General features: G+C 35.4%; 1 protein-coding gene across 4 annotated transcripts in view; it reads left to right on the forward strand.

Annotated features, from left to right (window-relative positions):
• Positions 1-23,096, forward strand: part of rsh (Rap GTPase activating protein radish) — a 263,202-nt gene that overhangs the window by 47,452 nt on the left and 192,654 nt on the right. For 3 of the 4 annotated variants that reach the window (XM_089093289.1, XM_089093292.1, XM_089093291.1), the window contains exons 6-8: positions 4,873-5,006; positions 10,096-10,261; positions 13,627-13,829. In XM_089093289.1, coding sequence (XP_088949415.1) covers positions 4,873-5,006; positions 10,096-10,261; positions 13,627-13,829 — 503 coding nt within the window. The remainder of the gene's footprint in view (positions 1-4,872; positions 5,007-10,095; positions 10,262-13,626; positions 13,830-23,096) is intronic. The other variant, XM_089093290.1, reaches the window with a different exon arrangement.

A 23,096-nucleotide genomic window follows, 5' to 3' on the forward strand; every position in this document is an offset into this window, starting at 1 on the left:
CCTCCCTACCATTAGCTTCTACCAATTATAGTTAGCTGTGATAAATAATTAAAAAAAATACTTATTTTAAAATTTTTGGGAATTATTTAAGTTATCTCAAATGTGAAATGTACAGGAAGTCATTTTTGTTTGGTTATGCAAATATATTTATATGTAAAATTTGTAGGCTAATTGGTAATCTGCCTTATAATTAACTTGTACTGAAAATGACATATTAAGATTTTGAAATTTAATTTTTCCATGTATAGGCTACATACATACATATATATATATATATATATATATATATATATATATATATATATATATATATATATATATATATATATATATATATATATATATATATATATATATATATATATATATATATATATATATATATATATATTTTTATATATATATATATATATATATATATATATATATATATATATATATATATATATATATATATATATAGTGCCGGGAGCCCAGTGGCTTCGCCGCCGAGACCCGGCACTCGCCACGTGGCAGGCTTCTATATATGGATTCTCATTGTCGCTTGTGTTCTAAAAACAGACAATTTGAGCCTTTTCTTGACGTCCAAATGGACCTTAAATTAGAAGAAGTGCCTTTGATAAATTACGTTTTTTTATTGAACCTTTAATTTTTGTCTAAGCTTGCCGTTTGTCATTATGAAAGAAATATCGTCGAACCTTTGTTTCTTCTAATTGTTCAGGTGGTGGGACAAAAACGACTTTTTCTTCCAACGATTTATCTAGTCCAGCAGGTTTTGATTTCAAAGGTATGGTAGGTATTGATGACCCTATCTATGTCAAAATCCCAAATCTAACTATCAATGCTATCATTTTCAGTTTTTACACGTTTTGATTCTCGCTGTCCAGGTTGATTTTCATTGACTCGCTTACATGTCTTGTGTTGCATGTCTTCTAGCCCCGCGTGTCTTTGCTTTTCATTTTCATTTTTGATTTGCTCACATGTTCAGTGTCGCATGTCTTTTAGCCGCATGTGTCTTTGCTCTTCATTTTCATTTTTGGCATGCCGCCACTGTTCTTCTAACCGCATGTGTATTTGCTCTTCATTTTAATTTTTGACATGCCACCACTGTTCTTCTAACCGTGTGCGTATTTGTCCTTCATTTTCATTTTTGACTCGCTCAAAAGCTCGGTGTCGCATGTCTTCTAACCGCGTGTGTCTTTGCTCTTCATTTGCATTTTTGACACGCCGCCACTTTTCTTTTAACCGCGTGTGGCTTTACTCTTCGTTTTCATTTTTGACTCGCCCACTTTTTCGGTGTCACATGTCTTCTAACCATGTGTGTCTTTGCTCTTCATTTTAATTTGGCATGCTGCCGCTTCTCTTTTAACCGCGTTGCTCTTCATTTTCATTTTTGACTCGCTCACTTGTTCGGTGTCGCATGTCTTCTAACCGCATGTGTATTTGCTCTTCATTTCATTTTGAAACTCTCTAATTGTCGTTTTTTCATATCTTCTAACGCCCGTATCTTTGCTCTTCATTTTCATTTTTGAAACGTTTTTGGATTACTTCAAATAATTTAGCAATGGCCTTTGCTTTAGCTGCCCATATTGGTGTTGTCGCAATTGATGGTCCGGGTTGTCCATTTTCATATCTTATCACTCTTATAAACACATTTTATAAACTTTTGGTTTTCCTCTTTAAGATTTTTGAATTGTTGTAATCCCTTTTTAAAATATGTATAAATATGTTTGCAATTGCCAGTTTTTTGGTCTTTAAGCAATTTAATGTCTTTTCATACTGATGTCTGTTCAAAGATACTTGATTATTGAAGCTAGATCGATTTTTAAGAACAATCTGTACTAAGCTTCAAACTTTCGGTTTTCTTTTTTAAGGTTTTTGAATTGTTGTAATGACTTGTCAAAATAGAGAATTATCATTTGTAATAATTGCAAATATTCATTTTTGGGGCCTTCCTACTGACATTATATAACTGGTTGCGTTCAAAAAGGTTTTTTCTTTTTCAAGGTTTTTTAATTGTTGTAATATCTTGTTAAAATATATATCAATATTTTTGCAATTACTAGTTTTTTACTCTTTAACCAATTTAATGTCTTTTCTTTCATGTCTTTTCAAAAATGTTCGATTATTAAAGGTAGTCCGATTTCCAAGAGCGATATGTGCTAATCTTGAAACTTTTGGTTTTCTTTTTTAAGGTTTTTGAATTGCTGTAATCCCTTTGTCAAAATATCGAATCGTCATTTGTCATAATTCGAAATTTTTGTTCTTTGGACTTTCCTTTTGGACTTTTTTTTTTTAATCGAATGAGCCCTTTTTGAGTTTCTACGATAATGCTTTCTATAAACATCTTATATGCCCCCAGCGCATACATTACAACCCTTGCCCTGAGGGCTGTGAGACGGCTGTCATCCTCAAAGACCTAATTTCCAGAACTTTAAACTAAGTTGGAAAAAATTGCTAACTCAAAATTTTGATTGGATGTGTTTGGGGAAATGGTGGGCAAGAGAGGGGCGTTAGTTGCTCTCCAATCACTTCCAACTTGAAAAAAGGCACTTGCCCTTTCAATTTCCAATCGAATGATCCCTTTTGAAGTTTCTACGACAATACTTTCTATCAAAACCTTATATGCCCCCAGGGCATAACTTACAACTCTTGTCCTAAGGGCTTGGGGGGCTTTCATCCTCTAAAATCTAATTTCAAGAACTTTCAACTACGTTGAAAAAAATGGCTATCTCAAAATTTTTATTGGATGTATTTGGGGAAATTTTGGGCCTGAGAGAGGGGGTTAGTTGCCCTCCAATCACTTTCGACTATAAAAAGGACACTAGCTCTTTCAATTTCCAACTGAATGAGCCCTTTTTGAAGTTTCTACGACAACACTTTCTATAAATATCTTATATGCCCCCAGGGAAAAACTTACAATCCTTGCCCAGAGGGCTGTGGGGGGAGTTTCATACTCAAAGACATAATTTCCGGACCTTTTAACTACGTTGAACAAAATGGCTATCTCAAAATTCTGATTGGATGTGTTTGAATGAGCCGCTTTTGAAGTTTCTACGACAACGCTATCTATTAAAACCTTATATGCCCCCAGGGCATAACTTACAACCTTTGCCCTGGGGGTTCTGGGGGGTTTGTCATCCTCAAATACATAATTTACAGAAAGAAAATCTCAATGCATGAAAATCTTCAATTTTTCCATATAAGTGTGACAAGCGTGACAACGTCATTGCAATATTGATGTATAAAAATGACGACACTCACATTATTTTTTTTTTCTAAAATTATGGCTCTTTATGAATTTTGTCAAACTTCTGACCTTTCTAGATCGTTTTTTTTCAGGCCGAAATATCTCAGGATGCCAATTTTTGCGAAAATATATCGAGCCATTTTCGAGAAAAAATACATACACGATTATTGCTCGTTTATAATATATATATATATATATATATATATATATATATATATATATATATATATATATATATATATATATATATATATATATATATATATATATACTGAAACCAACACAGCTACGCACGCTCCTCCTCCATCCCAATCAATTCAACACCTCCCTTTTTACACCCGCCCATGAAGTTCCCATTTCCTTTAAATCTTTCATTGTGACGTCCTCCCACCCCAGACCAGGACGACCTGCTATCCGTTTAGCCTTAGACGGTTGGCCGAAAAGAAAAATCTTCGGCAATCTGTCATCCTTCATCCGCACAACATGCCCTGGCCACCTAAACCTTTCTTTCATTATAGCCCTAGAGAGTGGTATTGAATCCCATTTTTCGTATCAGCCTATTGTTTGAAATACGCTCAGTCAGCCGGGTACCCAGAACAATCCTTAAGCGATTTATCTGGAAAAAATCTAGCAAATCTTCATCCGCTTTTCGGAGCGCCCATGCTTCAGAGCCATATTTGACCACTGTCATCACTGTAGCTTCTAATATTCTAATCTTGGTTTGCAGACTTATCTTTCTATTCTTCCAAACTTTTTTTAAATGTGAAAAAACACCCTGAGCCTTGGATATTCTACTTTTGACATCTTCAGTGCTCCCACCCTCTTTACTAATAATACTACCAAGGTAAGTGAAGCTGTCCACCTGATCATTCTTTTCATTACCCAACTTCACCTTTTCATCTTCACTTATTCCTAGCCTTAGTGACTTAGTCTTCTTAACATTAATTCTAAACCCTATTTTAGCACCATGAGCTCGCAGAACCTCTAAAACTTCATTAATGTTGCTCACACTTTCATTTAGGATGCTCAAATCATCAGCATAATCTAAGTCCAGGAGACTTTTTCCTCCCTATTTGATTGCGTGGTCTCCCATTGCCTTTCCTGTGCTCCTTAAGACAAAGTCCATCAAAATAATCTATATTTTGACCAGAGGGATCCCAACTGCTCTTCCTGTCCCGAAGCTCCCCGACGGTTCCACATGACATCAGATCAAAATTTTAAGATAGCCATTGTAATTCCAAATCGCCCGGAAAGATAATTAATTTACCTCCAGGTGGACATAATGTTTACACCCCTTGGTTAATGGGACTAAATTTTGCAAATAGCCTGTTTCAAGATGTAAGTACATTTTAGTGCATCTTACACCTTCTTGAAATCAGAATCGTATACATGATTAAAGAGCATAAAATAGCGTCTGTGTCGTCTAAATCTCCGTCCCCTCGTAACTTAGTACATTTAGATATTTTGCACCGAATTTAATTGTTGATGTTCAAAAACTATTTAGTTAAAGCAATACAGTTGGTTATAAAAATTAACCACTAAAGGTACAGAAATGCAGTACGTCTTAGCGCAAAACATTCAATACTTTTCTTCTTCTTCTCTACATTTTGCCGTAATTTTAGTGACGTCCACTGTTTCAACAGCAACTGGGACTGGATCAGCCAGACCTAGTCCAGAAGCCAGCCCAACATTTAAACCAATTCCAAGAACGGCAGTTATAAGGGCATCGCCATCTCCAGAAGGAAAATCCTACACGGTAAGTACCTCTTACCTTGTTTTAGCACAGTGGATTGAAGCTCTGCTTGGCAATACGGGGCCCGGGGTTCGATCCCGCCCCAGCAAGGTTTGTCGGTCTGTCAACAAGCTTGCTACTTTTCCCTGTAGAAAAATAACAACCAGCAACTGAAACGTTGGTTGGACGTCCAGCAATGACTCTGGAGGATCTTTATCCTTTTGTACCTCTTTCCATGTCCAATTTATATTTGATCTTTATCCTTTTTCCACCTCCTTTATCTTTATCCAAGTACTTCTTTTGTCAAACCAAAATAAAAATAATATAAATTCGATTTGTTTTCCCTTTGAAAATGAAATATCTAGACCTCTTGTAGAACCAAAACGAGGAAATAATTGAAGTTCAAATAAGTTATCTTAATGCTCAGAAATATGTTTCTGTGACTTGGGCCTCCTTGCACCAACAATAATAAAAATCTTTAGCTATCAGTCCAATAAATTTTGTACCATTTAAGTTCTTTAGAACGTGTCGTATTAGCTAAGTCCTTAGTAACAAAAAGAAATTAATTGGTGGGAAAACATTGGTAATTTCAGGGACAAAATCCAAACCAAAAAACAGAATCAGACAAAAGAGCGACCACGGAGAGATAAAGAAAAACATATAAAGTCGCCTAACTTTTTTGGGGTGGGGGCCGGTGAGGGTGATGCTAACACCAAATTTGTGGTAATCTCTGTTCATTTTTAATTTGGCATCTTATAAAATCTGATTTTATTCGTTTTACAGCGTTTTTTAGTTAAAAAATTCCAAAATGAACACTTTCAAAAAAGGGCCTTTAGACACTTCATAAGAGCAATTACCCTCTTTGCCTCAAATTAAGGCAATGATTTGAGTATAAATGTGTACATACATTTCGAAAATTTAAAAAAGTCGAGTAAAAAACTCTGTGTTGTTAATTGTTTTACCCGAAAAAGTTGTATCATCATTTTAATACACTTTTTGTGTTCTGAACGAGTAAAACCACCGACTAAGGAGAAGATTAAGGATAAAATCAACGGAACCTATATTAACCGAGGACTATCAACCACTCCCTCCACACACAAATATACTGCATATACTGCAGATATACTGCGTATATCTTTTTGAAGAGTAACTATAATGTTACCTTGGCATTATTTATTTTATTCATTTTCTGCGTAAGTCAAGCTGCATTTTTCTTCAAAATAGAAAATCAATACGATACTAAAAAAAAAAAAACAACAACAAAAAACAACAACATAAATATACAAAAGGTCCAAAAAAGTAATTACAACGAACGGACAAAAATAACAAGAATTATAATACTAATATAAACCAGTAACACTAAAGTAGTGTAATGCACTAAATTGGCTTACTTTACTTTGACTTAATTCTCCTGCTGACTTGGCGCCAGCGTCAAGAGGGCAGAGACTGTCCTTCTCCAGTAAGCTCGGTCTTGAGCTGCCGTTGGTGCATCTCAAGGTCTTAAGCTTCCCTTTCTTAGAAAATGATGTAGACTGTCGGAGCATCTTGCTCTTGGGCGACCACGTGGTCATTTCCATCCAGCGACCACAGGGTCAAAATCATGTACGATTCAACAACGGGTTTCTTGTGACATTCGGAGAAGGTGGCTGTACCATCTCAGTGTACCTTGCGCAACTTGCAAGGAGAATTGAGCCTTCATCATGCGGGGCAGGAGGTTGGTGTTGCTGACAAAGTCATACTAATGAAGTCCCTCCGGAGTTTTCCGGAGTCATATATTAATCGATATGAATGAAATTATCTATCCAGTATAGGGTACTTCATGGTCCTTTCACACTACGCCGACCTTTCATATTAGCTTAACTTAAGGCTTTCTGTTACAGTATGTAAAATGCCAACAATGCAAAATGTCAAACAGGTTTGAAAAACTTGGAACACAAATTCTTCAATTGAATCTGTTTATGTAGCACCTTTTGATGGAGATAATTTATTTTGAAGGGGAGAGAGGGCAGAAGCTTCTGGGGAAAATGAGTGTCTCAAAATCATGTTTTAGACTAAATTTTTGGATATTTTTCTTTGGGACCCAAAGACGCAAATATCCTTACATCTTGAGACGGACGAAGGAAAAAGGACGTTTGCATTTATAGATCTCAATAGTATGTCTTTTGTAAATACATTCTTAGACCACACTGGCTATACATGAAAAATGAGACTCAGAGAGGAAACAAACTAACAAAATGAAAAATAAAATCAAAAAGGGTGAAAAGGGTGTCTTTTGTACATATATAACTGTAATTATGTATTTTTTTAAGATTTATCTTTGAATGAAGATATTGCTTTTTGTTTCTATTTTTCAATCAAGAAAACAAGTTAAACTTAGGACGGTTTCTGAACCCTTCTTTTATACACTACATGTGTTTTTGTTTCTACAATGAGCCCAAAATTCAACAGTTTTTACTTTTGAACAGTCTTCCCCCACCCCTCAAACACACCAATCCCTACACTAATGCCTGTCTAGCCTATTTCAGATGCATTTCCAGTCACAATGCAAACCACTAAATAGGTGAAATATAATTATGATGGTACAATCATTCCGACATAGCGCCATTTTTCATCTGTTAAGTCCAACTGAATCATTCCCAATGTTGTTCGTAACGGCTTTGCTATAATAATAGTTTGGACTTATGCGGTTTTCACGCTGCATACGTAATTTCTTATGCTAGGTTATACCATAAAACCTTTCAAAAGTAGCATGACTTAAAACTTGCATTACGTTGTGCAAGCTTATGGAGAAAATTTTACTGTTAACCTAGATATGGCCAGGGGACTCGACCTTTGCTTAGAATTTTACGCTTCAATAGTTTATGATTCGTTATGAAGAAGTTCAACATAGCATCAATAAAACAGAATTTCTGGATAAAAATTAATAAATTCTGAAACAAATTGATAATCTTTTCAAAAAAGCCTTTCACCCTTGATAAGAGCTTGAATCTCCCTTTCTATTCCACGTTTTCTAATTTTTGAGTAACTTGCTTATGACGATTGTGATGATCTTAGACGTCGATTGTCATGTCTGGTGGGTTCTTCCTTCGGCCTACTGTGAAAGGATTTATTTAAGGATGAAAGGTCATGCTTAAAACAGCGTCATAACTACTTAGCTTAGAAAATTACGCACATGGTGTGAAAGCAGCTTAACTGACCTACTAACAAACGTTTCAACAACCAAAAAAGGCAGGCTTTTCTTCGGTTCAGTTACCCTGTAAAAAAATGAAGGTTTCCAATTTTTCTTTGGTTTTCCAGCATATTTTTGGTTGTGCTATGGAATACATTTATTTTTTAAATAATTAGCACTGCGTGGCAAAATTAGCTTAGAAATCTGCGCAATCCGAACCATGATTTTTACATATGTTTTTACTTGAATTATGTTTTTACGTGTGTTTTTGCTTGCCTGTAAATTTTGACAGGAGCGGAAGCGTAACTTAATTACATTTCCTGTAATTTTAATTGCATTAGACAGCAGGAGAGGTGAATCATTTATAATAACAGGAGGATATAAAACACCTTCAGCAACAGTCAAAGAAAATATTTCTAGTCTTTCGCTGCCTTTTAGTTAGTAAATTTGTCCAGTGCTTGTGATTTGGGACCCCAATGCACCGAAGATTGTTTTAGAATAATTCAATTATGTAATTCGAAAATAAGGTTTCGTAGTCTTAAAAAAAAAAAATGAAAACCTAATGGCGCTGTTTTTAAAACTCTGTTTGAAAAATCTTTTTTTTTAAATCTGTTTTTTAAAAACAGTTAAAAATTTGTTTTTTAAAATCTTTGTTTAACAATCATAGGATATTTTAATAAAAGCAATATTGTTTTTAACAATCCTAGGATATTTTAATTAAAGCACTAGTAAAAAATGGCACGTATGAATTTTTAGACCAGTCAGTTCTGAAAGGTACCGGCACTAATGTACTCTTCTCTCTGGTGTTGGCTGCTGAGCTCGCACCAGGAGGTAAAACCATGCTAATACTTGGGACAAGCAATTGGCAAAACACAATATCAACTGAAACCGGTAATCTCTAAGCGTTTCAGGCTAGACTCAAGACTCAAGAGCAGACTTGTTTTTATCGTCAACACATTTTTCACCAAGAATGATTTTAATGGCGCTTTTAGGGACTTCGGGACTTTTTGCTCTTTCTAGGAGGAGAGGAGGGATGAACTGTCCCCACAACTTGATTCAAAGAGCCCCCGAACATACGCAAAATACTAATAGGACATATTAGGACTAATAGAATATAGGACAGGTGGTTTTCTGTTCTAGTGATTAATATAAAAAGTTTAAAATCACCATCTGATAAAGGTGAATCTGGTAAGTTCGGACTCGTAATAAAATAGATAAAAATATGAGGAAGAATAAAAAGAGATGAAATCGGGATTATTAGGATGAATTTGGGAAAAAGCAAATGAATGGATTATTGGCATAACAACCGTCGAAATATCAACCTGAAGAGTAGGGTATGGCTGGGCAGACTCAAGAGCACCTTGTCACCAACCAATTTTTCTCCAATGATGACTTTAAGTGTTCTTTTTTGGACTGCTTCACACTGGGAGGGGGGCAGTTTGATTTGATAGAGTGGTGGAAAGATGAGTTTGTTGATGGATGGATGGGTTTGTTTTGATTGAGGGATCCAAATGGAAGGACCCCTTTTCTGGACTCCTAATATTTGGATATTTAACAATATGAATCTGAGGCTTCTACACGGTACATGAATATGGTGAAAGTAGATCCTGCATACGTTAATTATGTCGTTATAATCTGATTTTCAGAGGCACCCAAACAGTACATTGAAATTAAGCGTCGCATTGCAACGAGGTGCTCTGCTAACTTACTGAACCTAGAAGTAGAACCTTAGCACATCGAAATTAACTCCTAGGACTGAGGCTGATGAAACAAGCAAAAACTTGAAAGCTGGGTAAACAAAATTTCGTTTTAGTGGATCAGATATTTCGGCTTTAGTTTTGCTTCTGTTGATCTAGAAACTTTTTGAATTGCATTCGTCTTTGAATTCTGCAAAAAATCAGGGCTTATGGTAAAACAGGTGAATAAACATTTTTCTTTTTGTAGAGCAATTCTTCTCAAATTTCTCCAGAACCAGAAGAAATCAAGTCAGACTCACCAAATAATTTTGGAGACATTGTCAAGCAAGAAACTAAGATCTTTCAAGTCTCGATATCTGATGTCCCAGAAGTCAAAGAAATCCAGAGAGCTGCTTCTCGCACTACAAGTAAGTGTAAGTCTTAAGCCGGATTTGCAGGTCCGTTCTTTATACATTTCAAATTTATTCTACCAAGCCATATCATGATGTTGAATACAAAACTTGAGAGTTTAAAATTTGATAATGTGGAAGATGGTTGGAATAATTTTAGAAAAATAATTTGTGAAGTTGCTGAAGGTGTCTTAGGGAAGAAAGCTGCAGCCAAGAATATTAGTGAAAAAGCTTTATGTTTAATAGAAAGGATAAAGGACTTGTACAAGAATTATCCGAGTGATAGATCATATGAAAACAAAAGGAATGTAAAGAAAGTGGAGAAAGCATTAAAATATGAACTGTGTTAAATGTAAAATATGAACCGAGTATCTGGAAGATGCAGCTAGACGACATAATAGTAAAATATTGTACTGGCATGTTAAAAGATTGAGAGGGAGTAGTCAATCCGGACTTGGCTAAGTTAAAGATAGGAATGGGGCCGCGATTAAAGATAAGCAGAAAACTAACGAGAGATGGGCCGAACATTTTGAGAATTTGCTTAACCGAGATAGAGTTGCGGGAAAAGATATAGAGGAAAATGAAAAAGTTTGTGATACCTTGGATGTGAAGGAAGATTTGTTTTGTGAGGAGGAATTAGCGACAGTACTAAAAGGATTAGAATATAATAAGGCTCCTGGTGTTGATAGGGTGGTAAATGAGTTGCTTAAATATGGTGGCTCTGAGGTAAGAAATAAGTTACTGAAGATTATGAATATGATTTTTGAAAGAGAAGAAAGTACCTAACGATTTTAGGAAAACGTTAATTAAGCCACTTTATAAGAAAGGTGATGAAAGCGAGCGTGGTAATTATCGAGGCATTAGTCTGGTCTCTGTAGATAGTAAATTACTTAGTAATATGATACATTTTAGACTGAGAGATGCCGTAGACAAAGTTTTAAGAGAAGAATATTGCGGTTTTAGAAAAGGTAGAGGATGGGTCGACCAAATTTTCACTCTTAGGCTAATAATTGAGAAGTGCCTGAGTTTTCAAACACCTTTGGTCCTCATTTTTATAGATTACTAGCAAGCGTTCGATTCTGTTGATAGAAGAGCTTTAGCAAAGGTTTTATCCTTGTGTGGTATACCAGACAAATACATTAAAGTGATTAGTGCTATGTACGAGAATAACACCGTTGTGGTTAGGGTAGGAAATGAAGTTAGTAGCTAGTTTGGTATTAAATTAGGAGTTTAGCATGATTGTGTTTTATCCCACTTTAATATGGATAGTTGTGTTGGACTTTGTCGTAAGCGTTACAGGGAAGGCAATGGGAGACCACGGAATCGAATTGAGAGGAAAATCTATCCAGGACTTAAATTATATTGACGATCTAAGCATCCTAGATGAAAGTGCGATCAAAATGAATGAAGTTATAGAGGTTTTGCGAGTTCAGGGTGCTAGAATAGGTTTGACAATTAATGTTAAGAAGACTAAGTCACTAAGGCTAGGAATAAGTGAACATGAAAAGGTGACGTTGGGTAATTAAAAGACTGATCCTGTGGGCAGCTTCACTTACCTTGGTAGTATTATTAGTAAAGATGGTGGGAGCAGTAAAGATGTTAAAAGTACAATAGCCAAGCCTCAGGGTGTTTTTCACAGTTAAAAAAGTTTTTAAGAATAGGGAGATAAGTTTGCAAACCAAGATTAGAATATTAGAAGCTACAGTGATGACAGTGGTCAAATATGGCTCTGAAGCATGGACGCTCCGAAGAGCGGATGAATATTTGCTAGATGTTTTCCAGAGAAATTTCTTAAGGATTGTTCTGGGTACCCGGCTGACTGACCGTATTTCAAACAATAAGCTTTACGAAAAATGTGGTTCAATACCGTTCTCTAGGGCTATAATGAACGAAAGGTTGAGGTGCCTAGGGCATGTTGTGCGTATGAAGGATGCCAGATTTCCGAAGATTGTTCTTTTCGGCCACCTGTCTAGGGTTAAACGAAAAGCAGGTCGTCCTCGTCGGGGGTGGGAGGACGTCATTAAGAAAGATTTAAAGGAAATGGCAACTTCATGGGCGGGTGTAAAAAGGGAGGCTTTGAATAGACTGGGATGGAGGAAGAGCGTGCGTAGCTGTGTTGGCCCCAGGTGGCTTGGTGCTGCGGTGAGTTGTTAGTAATAGTAGTAGTATATCATGATGTGACCATGGTTTAAAGCTAAGATGTGACAGAAGACGGTAAATTTTGTCAACAAAAAAAAAAGAATCTTTTGCCGAAAATGTAGAGGCAGGCAGGCAAAATTTATTTTTCAGAATCTAGGTGTGGTAAATTTTTTTTCGATTTTGTCAGTGTTTTTACCAAGAAAGGTAATTTTCAATAAAATGCAAAAAAAACGGTATTTTTTGTTTAATAGGTTGACATAATAGTCTTTTGCCGAAAATGTAGAGGCAGGCAGGCAAAATTTATTTTTCAGAATCTAGGTGTGGTAAATTTTTTTTCGATTTTGTCGGTGTTTTTACCAAGAAAGGTAATTTTCAATAAAATGCAAAAAAAAACGGTATTTTTTGTTTAATAGGTTGACATAATAGTCGTTTCTATCGATTGCCTTATTGCCTTAACATAGTTGCAGTATCCCCATAATTAATTACTTGTGAATACTCCACTTACCCTTCAAGATTCTGATTAAGTTTTCCGGAAAATTTCTGTATAATCACAATCTATATCCTTCCATGAAATAACATGAAGTCGTTTTTTTGTATTGGTTTTTTTAGCATGAAGTCATTATTGTTTGGTTGATGTTTCTGTAAAATTTGCTAATTTGCATGGGCTTTTTGCTTCGGAGGCATGGCTGAGATCCGTGCCCTTCTGAAAACACAATGGCCTGACAAATGGGAAAAAGGAAAACTGTAGGGGCACCAATTGGAGGGTGAGGGTTAGAAGGAGAATTTACCCACCTAGATCAAACTGCTTCCCCTTAGGTTTTGATAAAATAGCATTTTTTTTAATATTTTCTTCGAAAAAATAGAAGAAGAATTGGTCTCCCCCCTAGATTAAGAAAATACAGTTTTTGTATCTTCATGCAAAATCACATAAGATGCTAGCCCCCCTCCCACTATACTTTGTGAATTGGCGGCCCGGGAAGACTGGAGTCGTCAATAGCTGAATCACAGGAAAATAATTGGAAAAAAGGATAAAATCGTTAAATTTCAGGATGCAGATCACAATTTTTTCTAATGAAATTTTAATTCGATCTTTAACATGAAAAACCAATAAAAAAAAAGCATTGTCTCTTTTACCTGTTGTTTTTACTTAAATTTCAAAGTTTGTGTTGTTGAATATATAGCATTTCTGAAAGAAAGGATAAAAATGTGTTTTTTTAAGGTTCTTATTATTTTTAATATACTTTTTCTAGTTTGTCAGACGGATACATCTTCACAGCTAAAGAAAGAAACATCACAGTCAAATTCCAGAAATCAGCACAGACTAAGAAGACAATCGACATTTGATGAGTCCCAGTCAGCACCAAATTCGTCTAAAGTTAATCGACGAGGCTCAAGACCATTCTTATCACCAGATGCTTCTAGCAACCAGGATGAATATTCTAGCATTAGGAAGGTAAGAACAAATCACAAACCGGTAAAGTTAAACCAAAAAGTTTATGACAATCCCTTAAGTTTTAAGGAAAGTGTTTTTGCTAAGAAACAACTGGTAAACCTGCGTTTGAACAATAAGTTAAAAAAAAAACATTTGTAAACTTTTTAGTTTTGAAAGCTAGCCTTCAATTGTAGGACTCAAGTTTTCTCTTAAATTTTACCTGTATTTTTAGAGCTAGAATAAATGTGACCACAGCAACCGATTTGCAGCAACACCAAATCGGTATTGCCGTGAGCTCCACTTTGGTTTTCTCACTCCGGTTTTCTGGCTTTGTCACTTTGGTTTGAGCATCCTAGATGAAAGTGTGAGCAAAATAAATGAAGTATTAGAGATTTTGCAATTTCTAGGTGCTAGAATAGGTTTGAAAATTAATGTTAAGAAGACTAAGTCGCTAAGGCTAAGTGAAGATGAAAAGGTCATGTTGGGTAATGAAAAGATTGATCAAGTGGATAGCTTCGCTTACCTTGGTAGTATTATTAGTAAAGACGTAACCTTAAATGTTTAATCGAAAATGTAAGCGTTTTAGTTTTGAAAGCTAGCCTTCAATTGTAGGACTGAAGTTTACTCTTAAATTGTACCTGTATTTTTAGAGTTGGAATTAACTTGACCACACCAACCAATTTGCAGCACCACCAAATCGGTGTTGCCATGAGCTCCACTTTGGTTTTGTCAATCTGGTTTTTTGGATTTGTCACTTTGGTTTCAGCATCCTAGATGAAAGTGTGAGCAAAATGAATGAACTATTAGAGATTTTGAAATTTCTAGTTGCTAGAATAGGTTTGAAAATTAATGTTAAGAAGACTAAGTCGCTAAGGCTAAGAATAAGTGAAGATGAAAAGGTGATGTTGGGTAACGAAAAGATTGATCAGGTGGACAGCTTCACTTACCTGGGTAGCATTATTTATAAAGACGGCGGTAAACGTAAACGTTTTAGTTTTGAAAGCTAGTATTCAATTGTAGGACTGAAGTTTTCTCTTAAATTGTACATGTTTTTTACAGCTGGAATAAATTTAACCGCAGCAACCAAATTGCAGCAACACCAAATCGGTGCTGCTGCGAGCTCCACATTGGTTTTGTTTGCTTGCCATTGATTAATCTCTTTAGCTGTCAATCCATCAACATTATCACAATTGCTATGTTCCAGGAAGATTGTTTTCTATGAAAAGTTTATGACAAATTTCTTAAGGACTATCTCAAAATATACAGTTTTTACTTAAGTCAGTTCTATTCTCTTTTTGCGGTCACCCAGGTAGTGTTTTTACATTTAAAAATGTACCCTGTTTAAAAGCTTATCTTTTTGTTCCAAAATATAAAAAAAAACATTCTATATCGTTATTTCTAAAAAACAGTAACTAGTACCTTAGTACAAGTGGGGGCTTCTCTATGAACAATTGAAACATAGTTGCCTGATAATATTTTTTCAAGATTTTGACGTAGTTTACTTTAGGTATTTGATGCCACCATGTCGGAAAAAAGCTGCCTAAAAGTTCACTATTTTGTTATGTACTAGTACAGTAACGAAGAGTAACTAGTATTTTGTCTGAAAACAACACCGATTTATTAAGTTTACAATTCTCTATGAACAATTAAAACATAGTTGCCTGATAATATTTTTTCCAGATTTTGACTTAGTTTACTTTAGGTATTTGATGCCACCCTGTCGGAAAAAAACTGCCTAAAAGTTCACTATTTTGTTATGTACTAGTACAGTAACGAAGAGTAACTAGTATTTTGTCTGAAAACAACACCGATTTATTAAGTTTACAATTCTCTATGAACGATTGAAACAAAGTTGCCTGATAATATTTTTTTCCAGATTTTGACTTAGTTTACTTTAGGTATTTGATGCCACCCTGTCAGAAAAAAACTGCCTAAAAGTTCACTATTTTGTTATGTACTAGTACAGTAACGAAGAGTAACTAGTATTTTGTCTGAAAACAACACCGATGATTAAGTTTACAATGTATTTGATGAAATTGCTTTGCATTATTGTTTGTGATCATTGTTATCGACGCGACAGATTTCGATAATAACGGATACGCAGAAACGATTTGAAATATATGTAATTTTTGGTCTTTTACAGAGTTGAAACAATCCTAAATTCCCACCCTGCAAACCCTCTTGAATATACAAACATCTTAATCTTCCATTGTACTGAGTGTTTTATTTCATATAAAGAAAACATTTTTCTTTACTTCTTACGGAAGTAAAGAACGAAGTTGAAACGTAAAACGAGCAAAAATTATTGCTTCACAGATTACGCAAGGTATCGAAAGAAAACTAGCTTAAATAAACTGGTACGTAATATTGTACAAAATGTGTTGAATTCTTAAAACTGGTGCTTCACTGAAAACAACAGTAGACCTAGAAAAACATGTTGTTTCAGGCTTGAAATCGGAAAATTCCATGAGTAGGCTGCAGAAAATAAAAAACTTGCAAGTCTCTCAATAGTTTTTCACCGACCATAATATTGATAACACTAAGTATACAATTATATTTCTCTAAAAATTCAAGGAAGCTCAGTTTTAAGTATCTAAAAAACTAGCTCAAATGAACTGGCTTGGGATATCTTGCAATATGTAGAATTTTAGAAACCGACACTTTACTGAAAATGCAAATATGACCTAGAAAATACAAGATGTTCTCTTAGAATTAGAAATTTCCATGAGTAGCCTGCATAAAATAAAATGTCTTTTTTTTATACCATCAACATTCTTTAAAAACTCAAGCTAGCTCAATTTTTGGTAAAATACTAATTTTAGAGTTCCACAGGTATTGCTACGTATCCCGAGTAATTTCATTTAAGAGAGTTTTGTAGATTATCCACGTAGCCGGCATAATCCGCGTAATCTCTTTGGTCATTTAAAGCTTCAACTTCGTTCTTTACTTCAGTAAGAATTAGTTTGGCTGTTTTGTTTTACGTTAGTTGTGAATTTAGTTTATTTTGTGATTTTTTGCTAAAATACGATATTAAATATGGGTTCACTTCCTACCTTTATCAAGCTTTCCTCCTAGATCTGTGTAATTTTGTCAAATATCTAAACAATCTGGGGGAAATGTCTCACCGATATCTTTGACGATTTGTACATAAAGATCTCACTAAATAAATCGTATTTCTTTAATTAGGCAATTTTTTTTTTAACACCTTTTTTAGTTTTCGCTTACTAAGGGTGATGGGAGTATACAAGAAGAGGGGTTGTAAGCCGTCTTTTCAAGAATCTTTGACCGTGGAGATTATAATGGTACCGTTATTGTTTTTTTTAAGATGAACTTATTGGATGGTTATAATGGTATCCTTATTATTTCTTTTAAAACAAACTTATTTGATTAAGACGAAATAATAGGAGGCGCTTAGAGAGAGGCAATAGCTTTTAAATGAACCGTTAAACATCTCGAATGTGACAATTTATGAATAAACACGGAAGTCACACCGGCATTCCTGTCGTATTTTAGAGCCATTTTTCCGAATGGAGCTAAAATTTATGTTTTGGTTCACAAAATGACAGAAAACACCATTTTGAACCTCCCGTAGTGCATTTTAGACCATTACATATTATATCTTATAATTTCTTATAAGAAATTATCTTATGATTTCATTATACACCGTATTAAATTATAACCCTATTTTGGCCAAAATTGAAATTTTGTGGCATAAAAAGGCATAAACAACGCCATTTTGCTGTGGTTTGTCCAGACTGGGGGGATCAAAACCTTCTAGCTAAAGTATTAGATCAGGAGAAACTGATTGAATATCTTAGAATTTCCATTTTCTGTAAATTCGATCTTACTTTGGCCAAAATTGATGTTTGCCAGCAGAAAATGGCAGAAATTACCACTTCGCTGTTATACGACCTCTCTCATTACTTGAAAAAAATTAGATATAGTAATTTTATTTCTTATAAGCCTTCTTACAGCATCTTACGACGACGGGTTTAGTTGGATCATCATCGGAAGAAAAAAAGGAGACACACCAGGGCTTCCAAAAGTGATTTTCTTTGTTGTTAAGGGTTTGGGACTAAAATTCTACTATATAGAATTTTAACCCTGGTGATTCTAATGGTGCACTTTTCACTCCAATTCAACACAATTTTGAGGCGTTTCAGGTGTTTTTCGAATTCCTCATAAATTGCTTTTCGCAATAAACTATATGCTGTCGAGATTAACTGATATAAAAGTTACCATTTCTGAATCAATTAAAAATCTAAATTCTTCCTCACAAGAAGCTGTTTTTTCAAAAAATGTTTTAAAATTCTGGTTACTATGGGCTCCAGTTCTCTCTTTACGATGTAGCAGCTATCGCCGCAACCATGATTTTTTTAAATTGTTTGTTCAAGTAAATGTATTGGAAGAGTTTTTACATTGTTTTAAGTTTACAGTAAAGTGTTTATTCCACTAAAAAACAAACCACTAGCGAATCATTGTTCAAGCAAGGTGTTTGAAGAGACAATTGGGTACAGGTTTTAATAACGTATTTTAGAAAATTTGAATAAATTCTACAGCTTACAATTTTGAGAACTAGCGATAAATTCAGTACTGAAGTTTTTTTAATACCATATTTTGGGATTAAGAGCAATTATGACTGTATTTGTCGACTTGATATGAAATCTACATGAAAAAGAAATGAGCTTTAAGAATATAAGAATCTGAAAAGTTTCAAACTGTGCAAGGAGAGATGATAATCAATTATCCAATTCATAGGTCCGTGAAAACAAAATATTCAACAATTAATAATGCAAAGACGATTAGATCTAATTGTTGAGATCCCTACGGCCACCTTCTAATTTATGTATATTTGCTGCCATCTAACAATTTCTTGCAGTTTAATGTGCTTAAGTATTTACATGCTTTAGTTAGTATGTCGTATTAGATATTAGTCTGTCGTATTGAATATCAAGGTAGATTTTAATATATATTTTAAGCATTTCATTCATGCAATTCTTGAGTAAGATTCATCTCTATTAAATTATCAATTATGCAGAAGAGCGGAAGATACTGTATAAGAAGTAGATGGCAGGGTAATTTTAGTGTACGTACCAATAGATGGCGGTTTTGGCAGAGGACTGTCGATAGTTTGGAAAACCTGTATTTTAAGACACTGTATTACTTCTTTCTTTGAATTAGAAATTAGTTTGTGGTGAAAATGAGAAAAAACATTAAATAGAAATACAACTTTATTCCATTAAGACAAAAAATAGATAAAATTAAAAACAAGGTCTTTATTTTTAGACATCGTTTATTTTATTTTTGTTGTGTTTTACTTAGTTTAGGTTTTTCTTGGCATTAAATTGGCAGAAGCGATAATCTGGTGCGTGTGAAGTGTTCGATTAATACAATACCTTATTAGGTTACTTTTAATGTCACTATGCAGCACGAGTCTATGGAAGATTTTTTTTTCTTGGCAGTTGCCGAACAGAACCTGGAATCTTGTTCCTTTTAATGATTTGATATTAGGGTACTTTCACATTATCAGGGCCTCTCTAAAAAGTCAAGTTTGGTTAATGCTAACGAAATAAAATAAAATAGGATGACTATATAATAGTTGAGAAACAAATTTGGGCTATATATTTGCACATTAGGGGGAGTGGGGGCAAAGCATTGCATGTAATAAATACGTAACCTAACCTCGTTACCTTCCCCCCCCCAAAAAAAAAAAACACCAAAGAACAACACTTTAAATATCTTAAAACCACGCTATACAATGTATTTCTCTACTGCGGTGTATTGAATCATCTTGTAATAACGGGTTTTTCATTGCGTCTTTCCCGTTTTACTCTAGCATCTTTTGTTGGACTTCTTTAGAGGGGCCCTGATAATGCGAAAGTACCGATATTAGTAGTCATAATCTCACTGTGTAACATAGTTTTTGTAGAAAAGGATTTTTCTCTGGCAGCAATTGTCGGCTATTTTTTTGATTTACTTATTTGTTATTACGGTAGTATTGTAAAAGTACATTTGCACTACAAATTTGAGTCGAAAAAATGTTTACAGTTTATTTAGATTTATACTTGGGATTCGAATTTGCAATCACAATTATTTTGCTGCCTACGATTTCTGTATAATCTTTTCAAAATAAAGAAATTGTTTGTTTTGTTGTGATACTAGGCTATATTAAATTTTGTTTAGTAATTTTAAATTGTTTGGGAATTTTTCTAGCGCACTTTTTTATGCTGAAATAAAAATTTAATTAGATTATATGAAGAAACCATAGCTTTAGTTATCTGTTTCTGAAAATTAGGTTGAATTTGTTATATTTCACACAAAAAACAAGAAAAGTGAAAGAAACTAAATTATTAGAAAAAACAACGGACCTGAAGAAAAAAAAATATATTTACAGTTTGGATTCAGGATGAGAAATGCTATTAGAAACCTGTGCTAAGCCATTAAGAAAATATTTGAAGAGTTTTAACTTACTTGACTTAACTTAACGCTCTTGCTCAGCAGGGTCGCCAGTGAAGAGGGAACTAGTTGGCAGCACCGTCAGTCTTCTCCAGGTGGTCATGTGCTGGGCAAGTGATGGGGCCTTGTTTGGGTTGATGTTGTGGCTGACATGTCATTGGTTTATTACATCAATCCACTTGATGCACGATCTCCCTTTAGGATGTCGCCAGCCATTTTCCGAGGGGTTGAAATCCGTAATTATCCTTGCAGGGGTGCTTGGCGGGAGGTGGATTAGGTGGCCGTACCATCTCAGGGAACGAGCTTCTACTTGAATAGAAATATTTTCAAGCTTTAATGTCGTCGGATCTCAGGGTTGCGGATCTTGTCATACCATTTGAACCCTTCTATTCGATGCAGGTGTCTAATTTGAACGGCTTAGACTTTTTGTAGCTGTGTCTGAGTTATTGGCTACGTCTCAGAAGAAAATAGGATGATACTTGAGACTGTGGCTTTATAATTCGAGCTTTGATTTGGCAAATAATTTGTTGTTTAAGAAAAAATGCCCTCAGGAGTCGTCCAAATACGAAGTATATCTTGGTTGATCTGGCAGCGATTTTGACGTCAAGTGTGCCATTTTAGGATATAATCGATCCTAGATATGCGAACTGCCTTGCCAAGTCGACAGCTTGCCCGTTAATTTCAACAGCTAAGGGTTACATCGAAGCGGTCTTATCTTTTTTTTCCTTCCAATTAATTCGTAGTCCTACTCTAGAGGCTGTGGAGGAGAGTGTCTCGAGTGCAGACTTAAGTTGATCGAGATTGTCACTAAGGACAGCTACATAATCCTCGAAGTCAATATCAGAGAGGGCCCTCCCGGGATAACTGATGCCGAAAGGGTGGACACGAAGTGTCTCGCTCAGAATATGGTCGATAATGCAGTTAAAAAGCTCAGGTACAGCAGTGTATCTTTGCCTTAATCCGTTGTTGATGGGGAAGGAAGAAGAAAGTTTCCCTTCCACCAGGACGGCGCTTTCTATGTTGCAGTAAAGTTCTTTAAAGAGGCTGACTATCTTTGTAGGTAGGCCCGCATCACCCAGGATTAGCCACAGGCATCCTCTGTCCACAGTATCAAAGGCAGAACGGTAGTTGACGAAAGCTGTATAAGCTTTTTTGTTGTTTTCCAGTGTCTTCTCAATGATCTGTCTGACTGTATGTATCTGCTCAGTTGTCGATCTTCCTGGAATGAATCCGGTTTGTTGAGGGTGGTGCAAAGCATGTAATAAACTTGTTGCGTGTTTCAGCAGCAGCATCACCAACAATTTCCCAGATATAGACAGTAGGGTGTTACAGCGGTAGTTGTTGCTGTCCGTCTTTCTGCCCTTGCGCTTGAGCACTGGTACAAGGATTCCTTCCTTCCAATCTGACGGTATTACTTCGTCAGATATCAACTGTGGCCAAAGTATCATCTTAGGGCCCCTGTTTTAAATAGCTTTGAATTGGTGCCACAGGTGCCAGCTGCTTCGTTGTTTTGAGTTTATTTTAAGGTAGATTTATTCTCCTCTGGTGTAAATTCGGCGTAGTCAGGGGCAGGGGTAACCTCTGCAGAGGCAGCCACAAGCTCTGAGTCAATGCCATCTGACGGATCAAATTTAGCAGCTTATCGAAGTATTTCTCCCATAGACCTAGGCATTGTCATGGATCGTGTATTGTTTCTCCGTTGGCTGCTTTCGGGCTTGCTGACGCTATGGCCTGTTGGCCGGTCAGCTCACGTATGATCTTGAAGGTTGCGCCAATGTCTTTCTTTTAGGCAGCTAACTGGAGCTCAGTGGCTTTGACTGCTAAAAAGTCTTTCTTGTCTTTGTGGAGCATATAGCTACGTTGTTTGTTGAGCTGTCTGTAGAGCGTCATAATGAAACGCGTCACTGGGCTTTAGGCTTTTGAGGTCTATTCATAGGGTGTTTTACTGGATGATGATATGATAGTATGGAAAAACATTTAAGGACTGGTAATTAAGGGCACATAGTAAGGAGATAACATAGAGACATACGAAGGAGATATCCTAGATAACAAGGAAAACTAATAACTTTAGATCTTACCTCGTGACCTCCTTCCACCCCTCTCAATTGTTCTGAGTTTCATTTGATTATTAGCCAAAAAGCCTATACATTGAAATCTTTTAAACAGATGGATCTTTGAATACCCATTAAAAAGAATGCCAGGAACCTTTATTTATTTTGAGCGCAATTTTGACGACCTTAGAGACATGTTATTAAACTTTTATCTGAAACAGAAGGGAGCCGAATACTGAGATATATGAATACATTTTTTTTATCAGGTGACATGAAACCTGGCTACCGATGCAAAATTGAACTCTTTTCAGAACCTAGCCTCAACCTCCCTTTCATTGTCGACCTAAATAATGAAACAGATCTATTGGTAGCTGTTGAATATTTGACTAAAATAAATGACGATTTTCAGTTTCTTCTTCTTCCTCTTCCTGTTTGGATTAGTATGTACGCTTTGACATAATCTTAACACTGGAATCAAATTCCGAGCTCTGTAGTGTGTTGCTCCAGCTAAGTTCAAAATCTGGGGCTTGATGTTGTCAGCTATATCCCCTTTCTTGGAAAACTTAGTTGAGGGAATTTTTTCTTCTAATTTATACAATGGAAAGAGGTGTCATTATCCTCAGTATTTTAATGGGGAAATGAAACTTCTTCGTTTGCAATAATTCTAAACTCATAAATTTTATGAAGGTCGGAGTTACCTGCAAATAGGAATTGGCAGAAGAGTGCTTAATGATTGCAGCAAAAAAGGGGGAGGCTCCCGAAAGAAGGGACAACATCCGAA

Source organism: Artemia sp. Qi Xiang Cuo, chromosome 8, assembly GCF_049724085.1.
Source record: "Artemia sp. Qi Xiang Cuo chromosome 8, ASM4972408v1, whole genome shotgun sequence".
NCBI lineage: Eukaryota > Metazoa > Arthropoda > Branchiopoda > Anostraca > Artemiidae > Artemia > Artemia sp. Qi Xiang Cuo.